Source organism: Lagenorhynchus albirostris, chromosome 8 (genome assembly GCF_949774975.1).
Source record: "Lagenorhynchus albirostris chromosome 8, mLagAlb1.1, whole genome shotgun sequence".
NCBI classification, from domain to species: Eukaryota; Metazoa; Chordata; class Mammalia; order Artiodactyla; family Delphinidae; genus Lagenorhynchus; species Lagenorhynchus albirostris.
In genome coordinates, this window is record NC_083102.1 from 34,618,533 (window position 1) to 34,640,528 (window position 21,996).

The 21,996-nt window shown below is 33.8% G+C and overlaps 1 protein-coding gene across 1 annotated transcript in view; it reads right to left on the bottom strand.

Annotated features, from left to right (window-relative positions):
• The window catches only part of FOXP2 (forkhead box P2), a 524,445-nt gene that overhangs the window by 37,680 nt on the left and 464,769 nt on the right, over positions 1–21,996 (bottom strand). Inside the window, exons 9-12 of the mRNA XM_060156819.1 lie at positions 12,219–12,432; positions 10,364–10,468; positions 2,811–2,898; positions 1,104–1,187 (exon numbers count right to left, since the gene is read on the bottom strand). Coding sequence (XP_060012802.1) covers positions 1,104–1,187; positions 2,811–2,898; positions 10,364–10,468; positions 12,219–12,432 — 491 coding nt within the window. The remainder of the gene's footprint in view (positions 1–1,103; positions 1,188–2,810; positions 2,899–10,363; positions 10,469–12,218; positions 12,433–21,996) is intronic.

Below are 21,996 nucleotides of genomic sequence, written 5' to 3' on the forward strand. Positions count from 1 at the left end.
ATTAAAAAAGATACCTTTCTCCTTTCTTCCTATTAAAAATGGGTTTAGAGTTACCCATGCTTATACATAGTACAAAGGAAAAACTCTGATATCTTGTGGAAATACCTTAGCAGAATTTAAATAAATGTAGTCTCTATGCAAAAAAAGAATACATTTTGAATAATACTAATTGGTGACTGATATCAGAGACACTAGGAGAAAACTCATACAATATAGTCTGTCTTTTATCTCCTCCCCCACTACAAAACCAAATGATCTCTTTTTTACATAAAGAAATGGAGGGAGAGGCAAAGCTGGCAATCACTAATCATCAGGCTATACAGGGGCCTTATTAAAAAGTATCCCCACAAACTTTCATTAAACTAGAGTTACCCAGCTGATTACTCTAAGTTTCTGTGCAAACATTAGCTGAGTGAGATAAAGTATATTCTTTTCAACAGTCTGTGTATCTGACTACGTTATTGGGTTGGCTTCAATCTCATATATATTTTTAGGGAAACTGCAATTTTTATTTTCTATAATCACCCATATTCCTTGTCATAAACTCTCTAAATTAACATGATGTGTACTCTATGGTAAAATGTACCAACATGTGCAATACATCTTAACTGAAATAACAACCAAAGAAAGAGAACAAGATTGGCTTTAAAAATACTATGACATTTTGACAAAACATTTGATAAAAAAATCTATTTATATGTATCTGATGATTTATCCAAATCCTCTTCGGCATACCACATACCTCTCTATTTGTGATTTGTACTGTCTGCTTTACAGGTTGCTCAAAAGTGGGCTTCCTTTTAATATCTGTAAACCTATCACAGAAAGATATTCTCTCTGGCTTCAGCCTCAAGGCGGTGATTTGTGCACTGATAGGTGTACTTTGTTTAGTGTCACCCGTGGTGTAGATTGGATAGATTTTGTAAAAAATAGCATTACTTTAAAAGAAACATACAATTTGACAAGCGATTGCATTTTACTTTCATTTTATTGCCATATTTTTCATCACACTCATTGTTTTCTAACTGTCACTAAATTGTTCATTTTCTTAGTCTGTTACATCGGTAGAGCTATTTACTGTTTATAAAGCAATATGCACTTACAGGTTTGGGAGACGGCTTGGGCTCTGAGGGTCGCATGTGCAAGTGGGTCATCATTGCTTGAAGACGTTCGCGTTCTTTAGAAAGCTGTTAAGAAAAAGTGAGATCAGAAGCATTTTAGAAATGACTGATACAGCTATTTTATTGCAGTGATACATCTTATCATTGAGCTTGTCTCCGAGTAATGATTTCTGCATATAAAAGTCTGTGTCCGTAGGAACTTATCTGGGACGAAATGCAACTTTAGCTATGGAGGGGGGGAAAACTTTTATAGCTTTCCTTATGTTAAAAGGTCAGAGAAAACAAATAACACTTCATCTTTTTGTCAATAAGAGAATTGAGGTCACAGTTGCCTCAACAGTAACAAGTTACTGAAACCATAAATTAGAAGGCCCATGGTGTCTCTTTAAAGTCCTGTGGACACTGTTAGCTATGGACTAGTGCCAGCAGCTGTGAAGGGGTGAAGGGTTCTCAACGCAAAGTGCCTGCCAGGATTGTCTCCACACTTCATGCATTCCCACTGAGGTCCAGTTAGTGGCCCCTGCAATCTGCCATCATCAATCTAATTCAATAGAGTGACAGAGACCGGGCAGTGTGAAACGCTGAACTCTGCCACGGAGTAGGCGTCCACACTTGCGCTGGGTCTCATTACAAGTGACGGACCTTACTTTTCCATCAGTCAGACACATCGGGAAAAAAAAAAGAGGCATAATTGGTCACACTGCAGACTGTCTCATCAGCCAAACTCTTAGTTTTAGTCTACCTTTTATAAATGGTAAACAGGTTTACAAAAAAGCTTTTTAAACGACAGCAGCGACAATGCTTTTTATGTGTTCTTGATTATTTTACAAGTCAAAATATTTTTAGGAGCTCCCTGGAAAAAAGCAATGACATTTATGCACTTAGTGAATGATGAATTTAAAACAATTTAAGACGTAGTAAAGTATGAAGACAAATAAATTGTATGTTTAATTAAATGAAACAAGGTATTGGTTTGATTGAGAAAAAATAATCTTAAGACGAAATGCTAGAGGAAGCCTTAGAGGGTTAGAAAAAATGTAGCAAGAATCATATTGTGGGTGATATAATTGTTTTATGATCAGTTTTAAGAGTTCTATTTATTTTTGGCCAAATTCTGTTTCAATATGAACAGTAATGTTTTTTAACTTAAGTTAGCAGCATTTGATACAATACACATATTACCAACTGTGATATTGTAAATAATGTGCCATTACTCCAAGTCTTAAGGATTCTTGTAAGATCTTTAATTAAAAATACACTAGAGGTAGAAAAGGAGAAGATTTTATTTAGAGTATTAAATTACAGGCATGATACTGTAAAGGCTTTTTGCTATAATATAAAATCTCATGGAAAAAAACAAGATTAGCTCATGTAAAAACTGTCTCTGCAATAAAATTATACCCAACTGGGGGGTTGGGTCTAACCTTTCGTAGGGAAACTTAGATTTGACTCCTTTGGGATAGCCAAATGTATATGATATAGTCTAAAGGTTATATTAAGTCTAAGTGGTGAGTACATTAAACTACAACAATCCACCCTGAGGTATCGATCATTGCTATCACTATAAACAATCTAAAATTCCTTGTATTTCTATGAGTCATTGTGTTAAAAGACACAGGATCTGCCCAGTACTCAATTTAACGACCAGAAGTCAGAGAAAGGAGTCCATTAAGGAAGGCTTTGACAAACCTGTATTTCTAACTGCTGCACCACCTGCATTTGCACTCGACACTGGGCAGTGCTTCTGTCGTCCAATGCATGTTCGTTGTTAAGGTGCCTAAACAAACACAAAACACAAAACAGAATGTTAAGCCACGGCTATGTCAGTGGCATATGCTCCACTTAAAACCACTGAAGTTGTATTTCCTCCACAGTGGGGAAAAAAGAACACTTTGAAATGATACCAGAAAAGTTGAATAGGCTGATGTGTTTAGTGCAAATTATTTACGCAACATAAAGAGACCCTTCAAATAGTAGAAAATGTCATTGTCTCTAAGCTTATCAGTTATTACAAAAAATATTTTCCCCAAACCATTTGCAGAATAATAGTAGAAATCACTAGATGAATTTCATATACTCATGCCATTTATTTTTAAAAAGGACACTTTATAAATACATGAACCAAAAGTAACTCTGAAGAGAACAAAGACAATTCTCTATTCCATTTTTGTTAAAACAGTTTGTGGTCCCTATGATGTTATTTAGTGAGCCATGTCTTATTTCACCAGGATGTGGTATGAATTATGTAAAGATGGCAAATTATCGTCCCATGGAAACATCAAATACTTATGAAGAATGATCACTTGTTATTACTAATAATTAAAGTGCATTGAAGATTCTGACAATCAGAAGTGTAAGATTGACATTTCATGTCTAGTGTCCTATTTGGGAGACATCTATTCTAATCTTTCAAAAAAGTAGGGAAAGATAAGACATTCTCATTATCTTACTCTAATCTTTATTATGTATTAGTCTATTATTATTTCATAATGTTTAAAAAGATCTCTTTAATGAGTGGTATGTTGATACATCAAAAGTAATTTAGTAGAGCAGCATCTCCAATGAACATGAACATATTCAATAATATGTACTTTGTAATATATCATTTATTTGCTGCCTCCTAAAATTAAAAAAGTCATCTTCAATTAATTTAATATCCTTTGGTGTGTCTATTTCACCAATGGGCAAACTAAGGCAGCAATTTAAGAGATGTTCTCATCAATGTATCCAAGAGAAATATTAAACCAAATATTTACAAAATTAAATAAGAATTTATATATTTCTCCATCTGGGCTCAAGTACCATTTAGAATGGTATAATAGTCTAAAAAGTTTAGTGCAGCCCTAATTTTACTAAAATTCATCAGAAATACTTTTGTGCCCATTCAAATGATTTACTTACGTTTCTTGAAATCGATAATGAAACAGAACAAATATATAGACAGACAAATATGTAACACATATAAAGAAGTAATTTACAAACATGTAGGTTTATTTGTTAGTAGATCTAGGTTCAGCAGGTAGAATTCGTGCGACTCTGCCTCGTCCTTTGATAAATTAAATCAGTTTGTTTCAGTACCTCCTCACTGATCATGACAACAAAACCTCCGTGTATCTTAGCACAACTGTCATTCTTGGTTGAAGAGAGACTGTGGACTAAAATAGCAGGGTGTATCAGGTCAAGTTTAAGGTGTGTGGTTATAGCGCAGGAAAGGCACTTGTACTCCACCTGCCTGCTCCTAGACTGGCTCTGTTGGTTTGGTTAAGAAACTAACTGGAACGATACACACTACTATATATAAAATAGGTAATCAACAAGGACCTGCTGTATAGCACAGGGAACTCTACTCAATACTCTGTAATAACCTATATGGGAAGAGAATCTGAAAAAGAATGGATATAGGCATAACTGAATCATTTTGCTGTACACCTGAAACTAACACGACATTATAAATCACCTATACTCCACTATAAAATAACAATTTAAAAAATGATTTTCTTAATAAAAAATTAGATAAAATAAACTGTAACAAGAACTAAAATTCACTCATGTTTTCTGAAAAGGAGGCACGGAATGTCAGAGTAAACCACAGGTTAGCTTATGACATTAAGTGTCACTTATTCCTAACAGGACAGTTACAAATTGTTTTTCAGGTCCTCCCCCCATTTTAATGAACAACAAGTCCATTTTCTATCAGTGTACTGCAATAGTAGTTGTACTCCTAAGGCTTGATCTCTTGAGGAACACACGTATGTTTGTTCCACGGTCAGTCTAAATGCATATTTTAAAAAATGCTTCAGCTCTACACAAAGATTAGGGTGTAAATGGAGTAAGATAAGCAGAATACACAGCTCTGCTAGAAAAAGATATATTCAGTTTAACATGTTTATTTTTGCATGAAATTACTTTTTAAAAAGGTTTTTTGCACACTTGTTTACTTCTTAGGGATAATAATTATCCTATACTTAAAGAACTAAAAAAAGTACAAAATGTTTGCATTATATACTTGGGTCTTAGAGACCTATTCAATTTATCTCTGCATCTTTCATTAGAATAGAGACTGTAGACTACAATAATAGCCAATGAGGTTTTGTCTTGATTGAATTTTTCAGTGGAACACAAAAGAACCTTGCCATTAAAATAGTCCTTTATTCTCCTGTATGAAGGGGAAAGGTTTTTAAAGTGTTGTGATGTTCAGTAATGAGCCTCTATCTAAATTATCATTGGTGACAAACTCACAAAGCACTTTTCGAGGACACATAGTTATGAAATGCCAGAGCTGCCACTTTCTTTCCTGTAATTATAGGCTAGCTTGCAGCCCTTCAATGATCATTTATAGAACAGCCTCCAGTGGATTACTGAGAACTTGAAAAACACATACATACCTCTGCCACATCTCCCTTCTCCTTTCCTCGCTATTGTTTACCAGTGATATGTAAAATAATAGTGCCTATTCATTCCCCCTACTTAATTATGCCAATCAAAGTACAGAAATAGTGTCCGGATATAAATACAATGCAATAAGACTAAATAAACAGGCTGCATATTAACAGTAAATTATGAATTTATGTATTTATGACTATTTTGTGCCCAAATTATTCTCTTTTATGTTTTTATAACTATCTCAGGTACTACATATTGCTGTTCAAAAATTCTCTATGATTTATAAATCAAGAATGAGATAATACTGAAAAATGAGAGGATTGGTAGATTTTCTCAGTCAGTGCCTAATTGCTGTTTCAAAATGCATATGCAAAGGGACATTTCATTAATCATTTAATCATGTCCCTTGCAGGAAGTTGGAACTAATGTTGCAAATACCCTTTTCATATGAATGCTCCCTAATACTATCTTATGCATTTGATATATTGCCTATGTCATAAATTATAGCTGCTTCAAAAGGACCAAGTGGGGTTGTTATCCCTGAAGATGCTTGTTACAAAACCTTTATTAAGTTTCTTTTTTTACTTATTGCTAGTTCTATTTCACAGCTTCGTGCTAGCCAACAATAATACTCTTTCTGATGGCAAAGGTCTGTAAATTACCCATGCAATCACTAACACCATTTCACAGGCCTGTTCTACTTCTACTGGTCTGCTAACAAGGCGATTACACACAAATTACTGAATGCCTATGAAATATTTAAATGCATTCTACTCTACTATGCATTAATAAGAGCAAAGCAAGCTCTGGAATTCTGGTTAGCTCCAGTCCCTAATGTCGCCTAATGAGCCTCTTACCGAGACTGCAGTTCAAACAGAGAGGTGAAGAAAAAATGCAAAGGGTGCCTTCAGAAAGGCAGCACTGAACAAACATTGTGTGAGCCAATTCTAATTTATGGGTCACTTTATAGGTATATTGATTTTTGTTTTCAAAATGGAATAAATGATGTGGTCAACTGACGTTCTTTCAAAACTGCATTGAATCTACGTGCTAGGTAAGGTAGTGCCCACTAGGAAAAAAAGTGTAAATAGGCAGTCAAATTCTTTCTAAAAACAATTAAGCAAGCGTTTCAGGAAGACAAAATGTAGGAAAGGATCTTTCCAATTTATTTAATGCACAGTTCTCTTTAATTAAGCTTTTAAGGTTATGAATGCATGTGGTAACTTCAATTATATACACCCCAGATTAGCAATTCTATTTTAACCTCTAGATTTTTTTTCAAATTCATTTAAAGTTACAGCATTTTATAAGCTAAAAAGGGATCAGATTTAAATTCAAGTATGTCAGAGACTGTTTTAACAAAATGTTTCCCTTGCATATCACTGGTGTTTGATTTATTTTGCATCAAGCTTTTTACGTTTAAACACTGACAGGAGTTTAAATACAAAATGTTAGCTGTCACTATTCATTTAGCTGATTATGTGAGATGCCTTAGTTTTGAGAGATGGGGGCACTGTCACCAAAAGAAACAACATTCTGACAAGTTCAAAGAACGCCTTCTTGAGGTCATAATTTTGTAGCCATGCTGCCTAGTCAAAGACAAAGAAATAGACAATACACACTAAGTAAGAGCATAATTTTTAGACTAGTCAGCTGCAAGAAAAAAGATAACACATTTCCATTAAATATTGTTTCTACTACCTTTTCTATTGCTCTTTATACAATGTCAAACCTTAAAATTTTAGGCTTTGTAATAAACCTAATACATTTATGTTCGCCAACTAATTACTCCTTAATAGGCTGACATTTTATTGACACTAACCATTTAGCCATTCTTCAAAGAGTATTTCTATCTTTGTATCTCAGACCATGTTTTGTTTGCTGGCATCCGCACATGCAGGTTCAAGAACACTTGTCTGCCAAATTGAATGTTATGTTGTAAACCTTTTGGTTTAAGCTCTAAAAGTCAATCCATCTACATTCATGCTGACTTAGGGCCAATGGAATGATAATTAATTTTGCAGACAAACTACACTAAAATTTTGTTGGATATTATTACACTTTGACATTTATAAGACAGTAATGAAGAACTAGTATTAAATGCTTTTAGTGATCTAGTGAGATCGTCAATGAGTGGACAGAAAAATGGTTAGCTTCTGTCAACACCTACTTTATAGTAATTCAAAAATTTTCCTAAACACCTTTTAGTCTAGACTTTCTTCTTATATATGTATATATGGCTAAGAATATATATGTTATTCATAAGCAACTGTCCTCTGGTGGATTTTCGTTTGGTGCTGGGCAAGAACAGAGGAATTCTGCCAGTTTATTTGGGGATATAATGTGAGAAATGGAATTTGGGACTCAATATATTTTCTACTATCCTTTGCTATTAAACATATGTAGGGTAAATAGTAATAATGGATAGCTTCCTTTTATTTCAAACCAATGGATAAGCTGACTGATACAAAGTACAGCTCAAGCTGTACAATGTATTTCTAGTGCATTTTAGAAATAAAAATGCCACAATAATATTTTCTCAAACACCTTTTATAGTAAACACTGGGTACAAAATTTCTGGAGCATGGATAAACAAAAAACCTGAGAGCTAAAAACCTTTCACAGCTTTTTGACTTGCCTGACAATTTTCCCCCCAAGACTCTCAATCCTCTCCATTATTACAAAAGAAAAGTAAAATCTTCTTTCCAAGAAAATCTGTATTAGTGGTGATGCCTTCTTCGATTCACTTTCCACATAGACACTAAATCAACATTTTTTTCTGATTAACTGAAATTAATTTAATAAAACATTATTTTATTTCTCTTCAAATTTCCCACACCTTTTTAAGAAAAAGACAATACTAGTATGGAAATATGTCTAATATTTCATTTCAGTACAGTACACTGGCATTAGTTCTATCAACAGAATTTATCACAGATCTTTGACTTACAGAATCTAAGCATATCATAACAAAAATGGACTAAAAAAAAGGCCTTAAAATCTACTGTCATTTGTTCTGTCATCCCTATAAAGTTAATGGGTTGGAAAAATGGTCAGTCTTTGGAAACAAAGTTGATATTTAATTGAAAGGAAACGCTTTTTTAATTGTAACTTCTTCAGTTTTTCAAAAATACTAACTTGAATATGAAAAAGACCCATGGAGGGTAAAATGAGAGTTCATATTTATAAGCTTGTTAGTAATAAAAATATGTATACAAATTTGAGATGAATAAAAATGCTCCTTTCCATGGGCCATAAAGGAAATCATACCGAAACAAAGACATGTATTTTTTTCTTAAAGCTTTATTTTGAATTTTGCCAAAAACAACAACTTAGAGCAATAAAATATTTGGTGACTGAGCTAGTTCTATGGCTTAAATTGCCATATACTGAAGAAATAGCAGCAATAGTCCTCTAAATAACCTTAATGATACGGAATAATATAACATATTAATAAGGACTAATATATTCAAATGAAGAAATATGAAATTAGTTCTTTAAAGAATTATATTCTTATATCCTGTCTTTATTTTAGCAAATGTTATTTTTCTTAGACAGGAAAACTTTAGCAAAGTTACTTAACATTTTAAGAGCTCTCTTTGCTTAGAACGGTCAAATCAGTTTCCTATCCAACAAAATGGTAGCTCACAACTGTTCAGGATAATATGTGTGCAAATTTTCATTCAAGGACATGTAGAAAATCCATAATAATATAGGAAGCATTTTTTTCTTTTAATTGGTCAGAAATAAAAATAGTTTAAAAAAATCCTTGTGGAAGTCTTACTGTAATTCAGTTATACAGTTATTATGATGCCAAGTACTTGTGCCTTGTTGTTAAGGTGCTTTTGCTCTATACTCTGTAGTCTACCATTTGTAAACACATCTTTTTGATGTTTCTGCCAACATCCTGGCAACAAAGCAGTGCAATTTCAAATGAGCTAATTAACTTAATTGTTGATGAAGCATGAAACAGTTCATTCACCCTGTTAGCTGCTCCATGACAACATAAGAGTCTCAGCCTGTGAAGTTACTCATCTCCATAAACCTATCTGTAGCTCTCTGTTTAGATCTCTTGTATACTGAAATTGTGCGTGGAAAATGTTTCATGAAAGATGCATATTCTCATTTGAAAAAGAACCTCTTATGAATTAAAAAAATAAATTATCACTGTATGAAGAAATTAAGGATACACAAAGTTGATTTTAAGCTAGAGAAGCCATATAATCTATCATACAAACATAGGGCCATGTAAGTTTCTTTATGATTCTCAGGGCAACAAGTAACAACATGGAGAAAATAACAACTATCTTAAAATTTTAGTTACTATTAACTTTCCATTGTTTATTCTTGCTGTTAAATAAATACATTAAATATTATTTAAAGTAAGAAATATAAAGTCTGCAATAAAAAATACACCTTTAAAATCTGTCTTTTGTTTAAATATATGTATGTGTATATATATAATATATATTTTTTATATATATATATATATATATAATATGACTTCTCACATAATGTTACTGGAAATTTTTCTTGAAACCTTGAAATTTAAGTGAATCCAACAAACACGTCTTCCAGTTATTAATGACACTGCTATAGTAAGGCTACTTCTTTTTTCATTCATTCAAAAACTTTTATTGGATGATTTGTAAAATGTTCTCATGAAAAGGTAAAGAGGAAGAGTTAACCGTCTTAGCCTGACTTTGCTAATCTACTTGTTGGAACACACAGAAAACTTACAGTGTGCCTTATGATGGACCTTCACTTTCTTCCTTCAGCTTTCTTTTGTTCATTTACAACTATCTGCTTAAAACTCCCATACAATCCACTCCCGCCCCTAAAAAAAGTAAAAAACCTACTTTAAAAACTGTCCAAAGTCTTCACAAATGCTTTCACAGCCTGGCCATTTGCAAACTCCATGGCCGTAGAGAGTGTGAGAGGCCCCAGTCTCCTCATGTGATGAGCTGCAGCAAAAGAACATGGCATCAGATTGATCTCAAAAAGCCATAATCGTTGCAGGCTGCTAGCGCCTGTCAGGTTACGATCAGTGACAAACAGGTCAAAACAGGTCAATTCAGCTCAGAGCAGTCAGAAAAATTTAATCGTTCTATTGAATAGTTCAACTGCCAAGGCTAGACGATGTTCCAATTAGAGGAGAAATAGAGCCAAAGATGACTGTTAATAAACGATGAAAAACTAAGAGGACTGTATAATATCATATGCTAATCCTGCCATATGACCTTAACGTAACATTTACCTCTAAATAAAAATATATATATTCATATGTGGTCAAGTGAAAAAAACCTGTGTTTTTAAGAAAGTAATAGGAAAATCACCGTAAGATTTTCGAAATGTTCTTTTTAGGGAAGATATGGACCTTTAGAACCATTTACATTAATATTTATGTGCGAACCATATATGTTTCTGCTAGTTACAGCTGATTTAAAAATTCTACTTTGGAACGGTATTCATTAGCTATCTCTTTCTATAATTATCCAAGACTTCTGATAAGTGAGTATTATATCAGATAGATCCTAGAGACATCAACCAACTTCTGAACTATATAATCATCAAATTACTCTCAATTAATACAACAGCGTGAACGCATTCAGAGGCATACCATTTTATAATAATGAAAGCTAACAAGAAAAAAATTTTATGATACTTCTAGGAAGACAAAGAACATCACCAAACTATAGCATTATATCTTAAACTGTACTGTAATTATATGTACGTTTCTTTGAAAAAATATTTGCTTAGGGGAAAGGGTTTGTGGCAGCTAGGCAGGTATTCACATACATAACAGAACACTATTAATCCACTCCACTTAAATATGAATTTTACAGCTATATATCATATGAGACTAAGCCATTCTGTTAAGAAGTCCTACACTTATGCTTCATCTTTTAAAAAGATAGTTTTCATATTGAGCAATATTTTAGCTTCTATAGTTTATGTAAATTACATTAAAGGACCTGATTAGATAACGATATGCCTGCATAAATAGAACTAAATGGACAAAAAAGTACATGGGTGATCCTTTTACAAAGGCAGTTTTTACACAACTAAAATAAAACAGTAAGTTGAAAAATTACCTAATATAATGTACTCAGTGTTGGTAACTGAAATCAAATAATTTTTCTTTATGAGTATTGAGGCAAATTTATTCAGAAAGTTACCACCGTAATTTCATTTTTATTATATATTTATAATTCCATCATGCCACAACAATAAAAAAGGCAAACCAGATCTTCTATCTTCTGGTTTATTATACCTGTGTTTATATGTTTATGTATATCTATTCTCTGATTTGTAAGCACATGTTTGTAACATATATAAGGGGGATATATATGCATCTTTAATTATTTGAAACTGGTTAAGTTTTAAAATGGTAAAGATGTTCTCATTTCAGCAATCAGGTTAATCACAACATTTTAGCCATAAAAGTATATTGACACAATAATTCTGCATGCACTTATTAACAAATAACTTTCTTCAGTAAATTCCCCACTCTATCCATTAAACTGCTGGTATATGAACTGCTTTTTTTCTAATGAAAATGATATAAATACAAATAATCTAAAGGTTTCTATCTATTTAATTAGTTGTTCTACACATTCTGCCCCTGTTAAGTACAAATCATTATTTTTAGTTTCACAAATGGTGAAAGTAAAGTTTGGTGATATGTAACAGAATGTATCTCCTGAGATTTACCTGTCTCGCCTTGCATTTAGAACTGAAGACTGTCCATTCACCATGGAGTGATGGGTTATTGGTGGTGACGCTTTGGAAGCGGTGGGGGAGGTAGTCGAGGAGGAATTGTTAGTAGTGAGGTCTAGCCCTCCATGCTTAATGCCGTTGTCTTCCATACTGTGAACTCCAGTCACTTCTTTCCATAACTGCTGAATCTCAGCAGGACTTAAGCCAGCTATAAAGTGAAAGAAAGCCCCACTAATATAACAAAGTAAATTTCATATAATGAGCTTAGTATTATCATTGGATTAAGGCCAACCACAAAAGTGATGTTACCAGAATTATTAATATATGATAATAAACCACTTTATACCATCAGCACTATCGTTTCCTCTTCAATAATCAGTTATTTGTTAAAGACTACCAATTCAAGAACAGTACTAGAAATAATAGTATTGGGAATAATATCAAGGATCAGTAGAAAAAAAACACAGCAAGTTCCATTTGAAAATTAAACTATTCAACTTTTAACTTTTTAACTAACTTTTTTCAAGCTTTTACTTATTGCTAGTATGAAGTTTTTATCAGTGAGGAACTGAAAGAACATTTGGAAATAACACATATCAAAAGAAATGAAAAAAGAAGTAAGGTGGGAAACACAAATGTCAGGGGAAAACAGCAAACATTCAAGTCAAAAGAAAAATAGATTTGACAATTATCTAGTTATTTTGATCTTTCTCAGAATGGCCAAGGAAATAACTGAATTTCATTTTGAGGTCCTGAATAAGCCAATATTCTAACTTACATGGATCAATTAAGCAGATAATATCTAAATTTCTCCTTCATTTTATGACTGATAGAATAAATCAACTACTCATTTTAAACAAATTCCTGGCTCAGATTATGCAAATTTACCTGACTTACGATGAATGAAAATAGAAAAGCTAGGTACAAGACTTTAGCTTTTCACTGTAATTTTGAAATAAGGAATTGAGAGACTGTTATTTACAGTATTTGACTTACAAAACATTACTTATATATGCCAATTTCTGTGCCTTCATATATTCTTTATATACCTTATGCTCCTTAATCCTTACTACAGTCCAATGGAGCTGACACTTTTATTGTAACCAATTTATTTACAGATAAGGAAGCAAAGAGGGAGAGAGGTTCAAAAATATATCTAAGGTCACAAAGCTTATGTGTGATAAAGCTGGGATTTCAATCCAGGCAGTCTGACTTGAATGCCTTTGCTCCTAAAATATTTTATTAAAAATATGAAAACTGCTGAATAAAGATATACAGGAGGAAATGTACTTGTAATTATAATTGCTATCATTTATTGAGCATCTACTATATTCTGGCGCTTTACATTCATAATCTACATTAACCTCACCTGACATTAGGAATCATTACATTTTATTGATGAGGGCATGGAGGCTCAGAAAGATTAAATATGTTTCTCCAGTCACTAAGCTCATAACCAGTGGACAGAATTCAAACATGATGCCCTGTGGGTCCAAAAATCTATGTTTTTTATTACTGTGTTCATCTACAATATCTGATATAAGGATGGAAATGCTAATCAAACTTCCCCTGCCCCTCCCCCCCACATCAGATGCTCTAGTGATGCTGATCAGTTGAGAGCTGCATGAGAGTGAAGTGGCTTGGAATAGGCAGGGGAGACTGGGGAAAGATAACAGAGTACGATGGTGAGGAGAGCTCTCTCATCCCTACCCCTGCAAGTGGAAAAAATCATTGATCTAGACATAGTGGTAAGTAGCCCAGAGCAACAGAAGAATTCTCACTGTTCCAAACATAACTTCTGGTCAAATTATTCGTCACAGTGGAAACCTTAAACCGCTATGCCTATCACAATTTCAAACAGACAGTGTTACTGAAAGCTACCATTCTGGTCATTCTGGCTCCTCAAGATTTTAAGACATGGCCTGAGACTAAAGACAAGACAGGGTAACTCAAGATTCCCAAAGTTATTAAAAGCTGTTTTTTCTAAAAAGAAGAGGATGGGTTAATAAAGAAAGGTATTTCTGTTACATAGGAAATAATTTCTATATAAAGATTGCTTTAATTCTAGCTTTAACCTGGGATACTGAAACTTTTCTGACCATGACTTTTTGTTACCTGGCTGCATGTATTATGTGTCCTAACAGCAAAACTCCACGAGTAAATCCTTTTCTGTGAGAGCATCAACACATCCTCTGCATCAGAACTCTCTGCTGCCTCTCCGCTCCACCCTCAGCTCTTGCCTGGACCACTGCCATAGCTTCCTGACTGTCTTCCTGTTTTCACCTTGGCTTTGGCTAATTTACTTTTCATCTATCAGCCCAAAGTTATCTCTCTAAAGGTAAATGAGGCCACGGCACTTCCCCAACAAACCCTCCAATGGCTTTTCAGCCTCCAATGGCTTTGAACTTAGAGACCAAAAAAAACAACAAAACTTACCATGGCCCATGAGGTGCTGGCAGTTATCATTTGGTTCCGGCCTGTCTCTCTGACCTCATTCATCGCTGTCTCTCTCCGTTTCATTCTGGTATACTAGCCTTCTGCTCTTTCTCGAATGCATCAAACATTTGCTCCTTTTCGAGCTTTCCTCTGGTGGCCCTCACAGCCTAGGCCCCTCTGGTTGCAAATCTTCTCACGAGTTCTTCCCTCCCTTCTCTCAGGTGGTTCAAGGGTCACCTCCTGTGAGAGGTCTCTGTCCACACTTATCAACCATTGCCCCTCCCCACCTGCCTTTTATCGAGCCCTTCCACCTCACCCTATTTTATTTTTCTTTAGGGCATTTATCAGCCCCTAAACTATATTATTTATTTGCTTTACAGTCTCCCTCCACCATTTTCTAAGAGCAGGGATTTCTTATTTTACTTATTTTATAGACCCCCCCCAGTGCCTAGAACAGTGCCTGGTATGTGCTCAAGAAATAGCTGTTGATTTAATTGATTAAAACGGGTTCATACAGTTCTCGAAGACATATTGGTTTGCACACGGAAGTTCTGTGACTCTTAAAGGTCACACTATTTATAACCATTGCTCTCCTATAAGGCCAATGTCTAAAGAATTATAAATGGTACTAGTTGATTCTAACAGGCTGAGTGGCTAATAACATTTTATATTTTGGCTAAAGACTCTTAGACGTTTTTTGAAACTATACCAGTTAAAGATGTTATTAATAATTTAGTTTTGGGATTTTATTAATAATTTAGTTAACCTAAATATCCACTTCCCTTCTAAAAGTAGAAATCCATTATACTATTCATTTGCCTTGAAAATTAGTGGTATCACCATGATATCACAATGATAGGGTGACAAACAGTAGGTACATAAACATTTGATAAATATAACCTGCTCATCATCCAAATAATGATCCTTAATTAAAAGAATATTTTAAAAATATTAAATATTTATATATTTTAAATATTTAATTTTAACTATTTTAAATAAGGGACAGAGAATAAATAATGTCAAAAAGAGATTCCTGTTAGTGAAACTAGCTCCCCAAAGCATCTACATATTAGAATCACTTGGGGATCTTTTAAAATTTCCAGTGCCGTGACCATAGCCCAACAAATCAAATCACAATTTCTAGTAGCTTTTGAAGCTCCACAGATGATTCCAATGTACAAATAATTTGGGGGGAATTTTTTTTTAAGTAAACTATTACATTGCCCATGAGACAAAGTTTTCACATCAACTTGCTTAGCTATTTTCTATGGATACAAAACTATTTATGAAAATGAAACAACTAGCCAATCCATTTTGCAGCATTTTGAAAGTTTCGGGAGTTTTTTATGTTTTGATGTTGGGCAAGAAGTAATTTACTTTTTCGGGCAGTAACTGTGTTCTATGGAACAGTACTCTCGAAATGCTGTTAGTCTAAGATATCTCAGAAGTCTGTTGTTTCCATCTTGGAGACTCGTGGTTCATGTTAGCAAGTAAAACAGTTCTGAGATATCTGTCTAGTAACAAAGAAAACTTGAGTCTCTTTCTTTAACTCAGTGTTTTGCAAATATGTTTGAAGGAAAAAAATTAACTCAACAAATTCTTTTTACAATTACACTAATTTATTTCAGTTTTAAATACCAGGTATAGGCTTAGGATTCAAGTGATCTCCAACCCAGGCCCCTTCCCTGAATTGCAGGCTGCCTATCTAGCATCTCCACCCTAACAAATTCTCAATTCTTACATGTCCAAAACTAAGCTCCTGTTTTTTCAGCTCCTCTGACCCCAACTCACTCCTCTAGCAGGTTTCTTTGTCCGTTTTATTTAACAGATACTTATATAGTGCTTCTCATATGCCAGTTACTTTTCCAAAGGCTTCATACATAATAACTAATGTAATGCCCAAACCACTATTATTGTTTTTATTATTACCATCACTATTTTCATTTTAGAGATGAGGACACTGAGGCACAGAAAAGTTAAGTAACTTTTGCTCAAGAGCTAATACATGGCTGAGTTCCCCTCACATTTTCAGGTCATTACTCACACAGCCCCTTCCCAGGACTCCTTCCCTGGCTACCTTGTCTACAAGTTCAACTCCTCCCATCTCCTGTGGTTGCTTAATTTTTTCCTATCCTTGCTTTTTAATTTTTCTCCTTAGCAGTTACCACTATATATTTTACTTGACTTATTTGTTGTCTGTCTTCTACAGTCTGTCTTGTTACAGTTTTTACACTAAAATGTAAGTTTTATGATGGCAGAGTTTGCTGTCTGTTTTCATCATGGCTTTATTCCCAGCGCCTATATGAGTGCCTGCCGTGAGTAAACACTCAATGAATGTTACTTAATAGAGCTGTTCAGGGACTTCCCTGCTGGCTCAGTGGTTAAGAATCCGCCTGCCAACGCAGGAGACATGGGTCTGAGCCCTGGTCCAGGAAGATCCCACATGCGGTGGAGCAACTAAGCCCGTGCGCCACAACTACTGAGCCTGTGCTCTAGAGCCCGTGAGCCACAACTACTGAGCCCGCATGCCACAACTACTGAAGCCTGCGCACCTGGAGCCCATGCTCCGCAATGAGAAAGCCACCGCAATGAGAAGCCTGCGCACCGCAATGTGGAGTAGCCCCGGCTTGCCACAACTAGAGAAAAGCCCACACGCAGCAAGGAAGCCCCAACACAGCCATAAATAAATAAATAAATAAAAGAGCTGTTCAGTGGACCAGAACACTAGTGTAGTGGCAAGCACAATCCGGGAATCAGTGGACTAGAGTATCACAGAATAATAGTCAACTTAAAATCTTAAGTGAAGATTATTCATTTTTCCTTTAAAACATATTTCAAGGAAATATACATACAATACCACTGCTGAAAAGTTTTATAATTTCATAATTTAAAAATTCCGTGCCCACAAAAAATTGAGAAACCCTGTTCTACTTTTGTATGGTGACTTGGCTTCATTCACTGCCAGGACTACAAATAAGCATTAAAAAGTTTCTTTTTCCAGGGCTTCCCTGGTGGCGGAGTGGTTGAGAGTCCGCCTGCCGATGCAGAGGACACGGGTTCGTGCCCCGGTCTGGAAAGATCCCACATGCCACGGAGCGGCTGGGCCCGTGAGCCATGGCCGCTGAGCCTGTGCGTCCAGAGCCTGTGGTCCACAACGGGAGAGGCCACAACAGTGAGACGCCCACGTACCGCAAAAAAAAAAAAAGTTTCTTTTTCCAGGAGTTGAGAGAATAAAAAGAAGAATTCCTAATCAAATTGCATATAATATGACAGATAAAACAATTAAATAACAATTCTTTATTTCTAGAGTTAGAGTTTGCAGAGTACTGGGTGCCAAGCACTGTGCTAAGAATTAATGAAAATTTTATCATTCATATCTAGATTATACATTCTTGGGGCATACAAGGGGTAAAAGTTTCACGTATTGGTAAAAATTACATGAGCATCTTTTTCACACTCAGAAATAAATGATCCTTTCCACGTCCTTTTATTTTTTACATCCAGTAATTACTTTTTAATATTAAATAAATAATTTTAATATAGTACGATATAAAGTCAGTCTACTGTGAATTTTTAATTAATTTATTTTCTAGGGTTATTTACAATTAAAAGTAATAAAAGTGAATTTTGGTAAAAATATTTGTATTATTCACATATTTTATTGAATGATTTGATATTCAATACTTGAAATTATTGAAATATTATCATTAATTTTCACTTTTCACCTTAAATTTTACATTTTGAAAAACTAGTATACACGCATGGCCAAAATAATTGAATCACAGGGAAGGGTATGCATTGTAAAATTAAATTTCCCTACCAGCCCTGACCTCTGGGTCCCCAGTACCTCTCCAGTGGCAACCATTATTCCAGTTTCTGAGCTACCTTCAGAAAGCCAAGTGTTCATTTATAATTTGCCAAACCTAACATCTTATTGATCTATATTTGACTAGGGGCTTACTATAACCTGTACGTAAAATGCCCATCTTTAAAATGTACTTTCAATGACAGGTGTACCTAATACACATTTCGTCCAAATGCTGAATTACAAGAAGTAAAAATAGCTATTTGGCTGAAACTGAGACCAAAGGCAAATATCTCCACCAAGGAAAGAATTTCTGGGATACAGGAATATATCTGATATAAAAAAATTCCTGCTATGATTTTACTATGAAAATTTTTACAGGCTACATTTTTACAGTTTGATATTCTATTACAAAAACAATGACTTCTTATTTTTCTTGATCATGACATTTTAATGTGGCAAAGTTGATGTTTTCCTTTTAAGTCTTCCCTCAACACATAAAGAATTGACAAATAGAACTTTTTTTTTAAGACAGATGGCCTAAATGACATTAAACCTATTTTAATATACGTATGTTAGTATACTAAACAATTCTACAACAATTAGAATTATGATATAATTTAATCTCCCTCTTCCTATCTCATTTAAATTTTCTCAACAACTAACTCAACATATTTTTAATATCTCCCTATGTATTTATTTATGCCTAAGTTAGTTTTTATGCATAACAGCATTCACAAGTAACCTTGCAAAGTTTTACTCTGACTATAATAAATGTACCTTCAAACTTTAGCTCATTGATGTTGTTTTCAGCATGTAAAACCCCAAAGGAGATTTTCCTAAATTACAAATAGAAGATTTACTGGTATTTGAAAGGGAATACTAAAATGGTAACAATAATTCTGCATGACGTACATTGTTCTTAGTGCTGGTGCTGTTACCCTGATTAGATATATGTTCTATGTAAGCCCATGATCACAGATTAAGCAAAAAAATCAAGGATGCCAGAGTGGTGCTGAAGTAGCCATTTGGCTATTTAGATTTCCATAAGCAAAGCATGAAGTCCAAGCCAAATAGCTGACTTTGGCTGAATACTGATGCCAAAGAAAAACTTCAGCACAGTCCTAACTCAGCATGAAGGACATTATTATATTTTATTTAAAAAGATATCATTTTCTTTATTGTTCAACAGATTCCAAGCTCATCTAGTTCTACAAGGTGTTAGTTTAAAACACGACTGGCTGGTTATCTAGCACATCCTGTTTGGTCTTTCAGATTGGTAATGAAAATGGTTGTTTTAGATAGCTTCTACAAATTCAAAAATATTTTAAAAGTTGGAATTAAACATATATACACGTATACAAATATATATGTGTGTGTGTGTATATATATATCCCTATAGTAATACTAAACCTATGAATATATTGTGTATTGGGATACACTGACTTCTATCTTATATCAAAAACATATCAAAGTTTAAAGTGCATGTCACAATAATTTCCTATTTTTTAACCTGTAGACAGTGGTACTGAGTCACGAAAATATGTCACTAATTAATTACTAGTTGATATTTAAAGTACACTGTATCAAATAGCTTTATAATCAGTATTTTATTCAAGATTGATTTACAAATCCATCCTTTTTTGACTTCTGTATACCTACAGTCACTCTATATACATACTTAGAGATCGTAATTTAATTGCCTATTTCACATTAAAATCCAATATTATAGTAATGTTCATGATGACTTAAAATGCTTAATATTTAAAATGCCTTACTTTAAAATGATAAAATACATTACATCATTTTGCAATATAGAGAAAAATGTCTGTAAATCTCCTTATCAAAATTATAATTTTGTTACATCTATCTGATTCTCATGTACATATTTTTATACAGTTGAAAGAAACTGTAACTTTAAAAGTAGTCTGAGCAAGCTGTGTTAAATCATGGGGTAAGTATTGCAAATATGGCATATTTTTAAAGATACAGTGAGAATATCATCACTGCGTGTTAATCCTGCTTGGTTTTCACATGGCTATTATTTGTAGCTAATCAGCCAACCAAAAACCTGAGGCAAAGTGAACTGAAAGTTGATAAAAAAAAATATTAATTGTCCAAAATAAGCAGTAACTGAGGCAGAAATGATTCAGCGCTTACATTATCTAACAATTATTTCTTCACTTTCTCCCACTCTGAGATTCCAGAAGAGTACTATGAACTTATGTTCCTTTACTGTCACTGGTTTATGACACATTCCGCCTGTGTTGGGCTGATGGGACTCTCCACAATGGCACTTTTCACACATTCATCTAAACAGCTGAAAACACAATGATGACTTCCATCTTTTTTGTTTGGACCTAGAGATTATCATACTAAGTGAAGTAAGCCAGACAGAGAAAGACAAGTATACGATATCACTTATATGTGGAATCTAAAAATAAAAAATGATACAAATGAACTTCTATACAAAACAGAAATAAACCCATAGACACAGAAAACAAATTTATTGTTACCAAAGCGGAAAAGTGGTGGGTAGGGATAAATTAGGAGTTTGGGATTAACATATACACACTACTACACATAAAATAGATAGCCAGCAAGGACCTACTGTATAGTACAGCGAACTATACTCAATATTTTGTAATAACCTGTAAGGGAAAAGAATCTAAAAAAGAATATATATATATATATATATATATATATATATATATATATACCTGAATCACTTTGCTGTACACCTGAAACTAACACAACATTGTAAATCAACTACACTTCAATTAAAAATGTTTCTTAAAAAATACACTTTCTGCTCAAACCCAGGTATGTTTTCAGATTTACTTCCTTTCCCTCAACGTTCTCCATTCTGTGAGTTTTATTTCTCATATATCTTACAGAGAATACAAATAGAAGAAAGTAAGTGGTGATCATTTTGTTCGGTAGAGAAATAGCGAATCACTACGTTGTGCAGATCAGGAACTAACCCAGTGTTGTAGGTCAATCATTTCATGATGTATGTAAGTCAAATCATTATGCTGCACCCCTTAAAGTTATACAGTGCTGTATGTAAACTATATCTCAATAAAACTGGAAGGAAAAAAATAGAAGAAAAAAAAGGAAGATAATGCTATCAAAAGAAAGCTCAGAAATTAGAGAAAGTTTTCATTTGAACACTATTAGAATGGTTATATCATAATGAATATTCTTGTTCGCAAGATATTTCTATGCTTGTTTTGGAAGAATGCAGTTTAACAAATATATTTTAGATAATTACATCTTGTTTCTACGAACATCTATTTTAAACATTCTTGAAATGTTTGTTTGAATGGTTTTACTCAAATAAAATTATATTTCCCTATTGAGGAGAGAAAAACACCCAGATCCCAACTATAGACTTTATTTAAATTTTACTAAGAAAAATCAATGACATAAATGTATTGCTTCTGTTTTAGTACAGTTTCTATGAAAGAAATCTATATTTACGTTGAACTAATTTATAAACACTTTTATCTTTTAAACCTTATTTCTTTC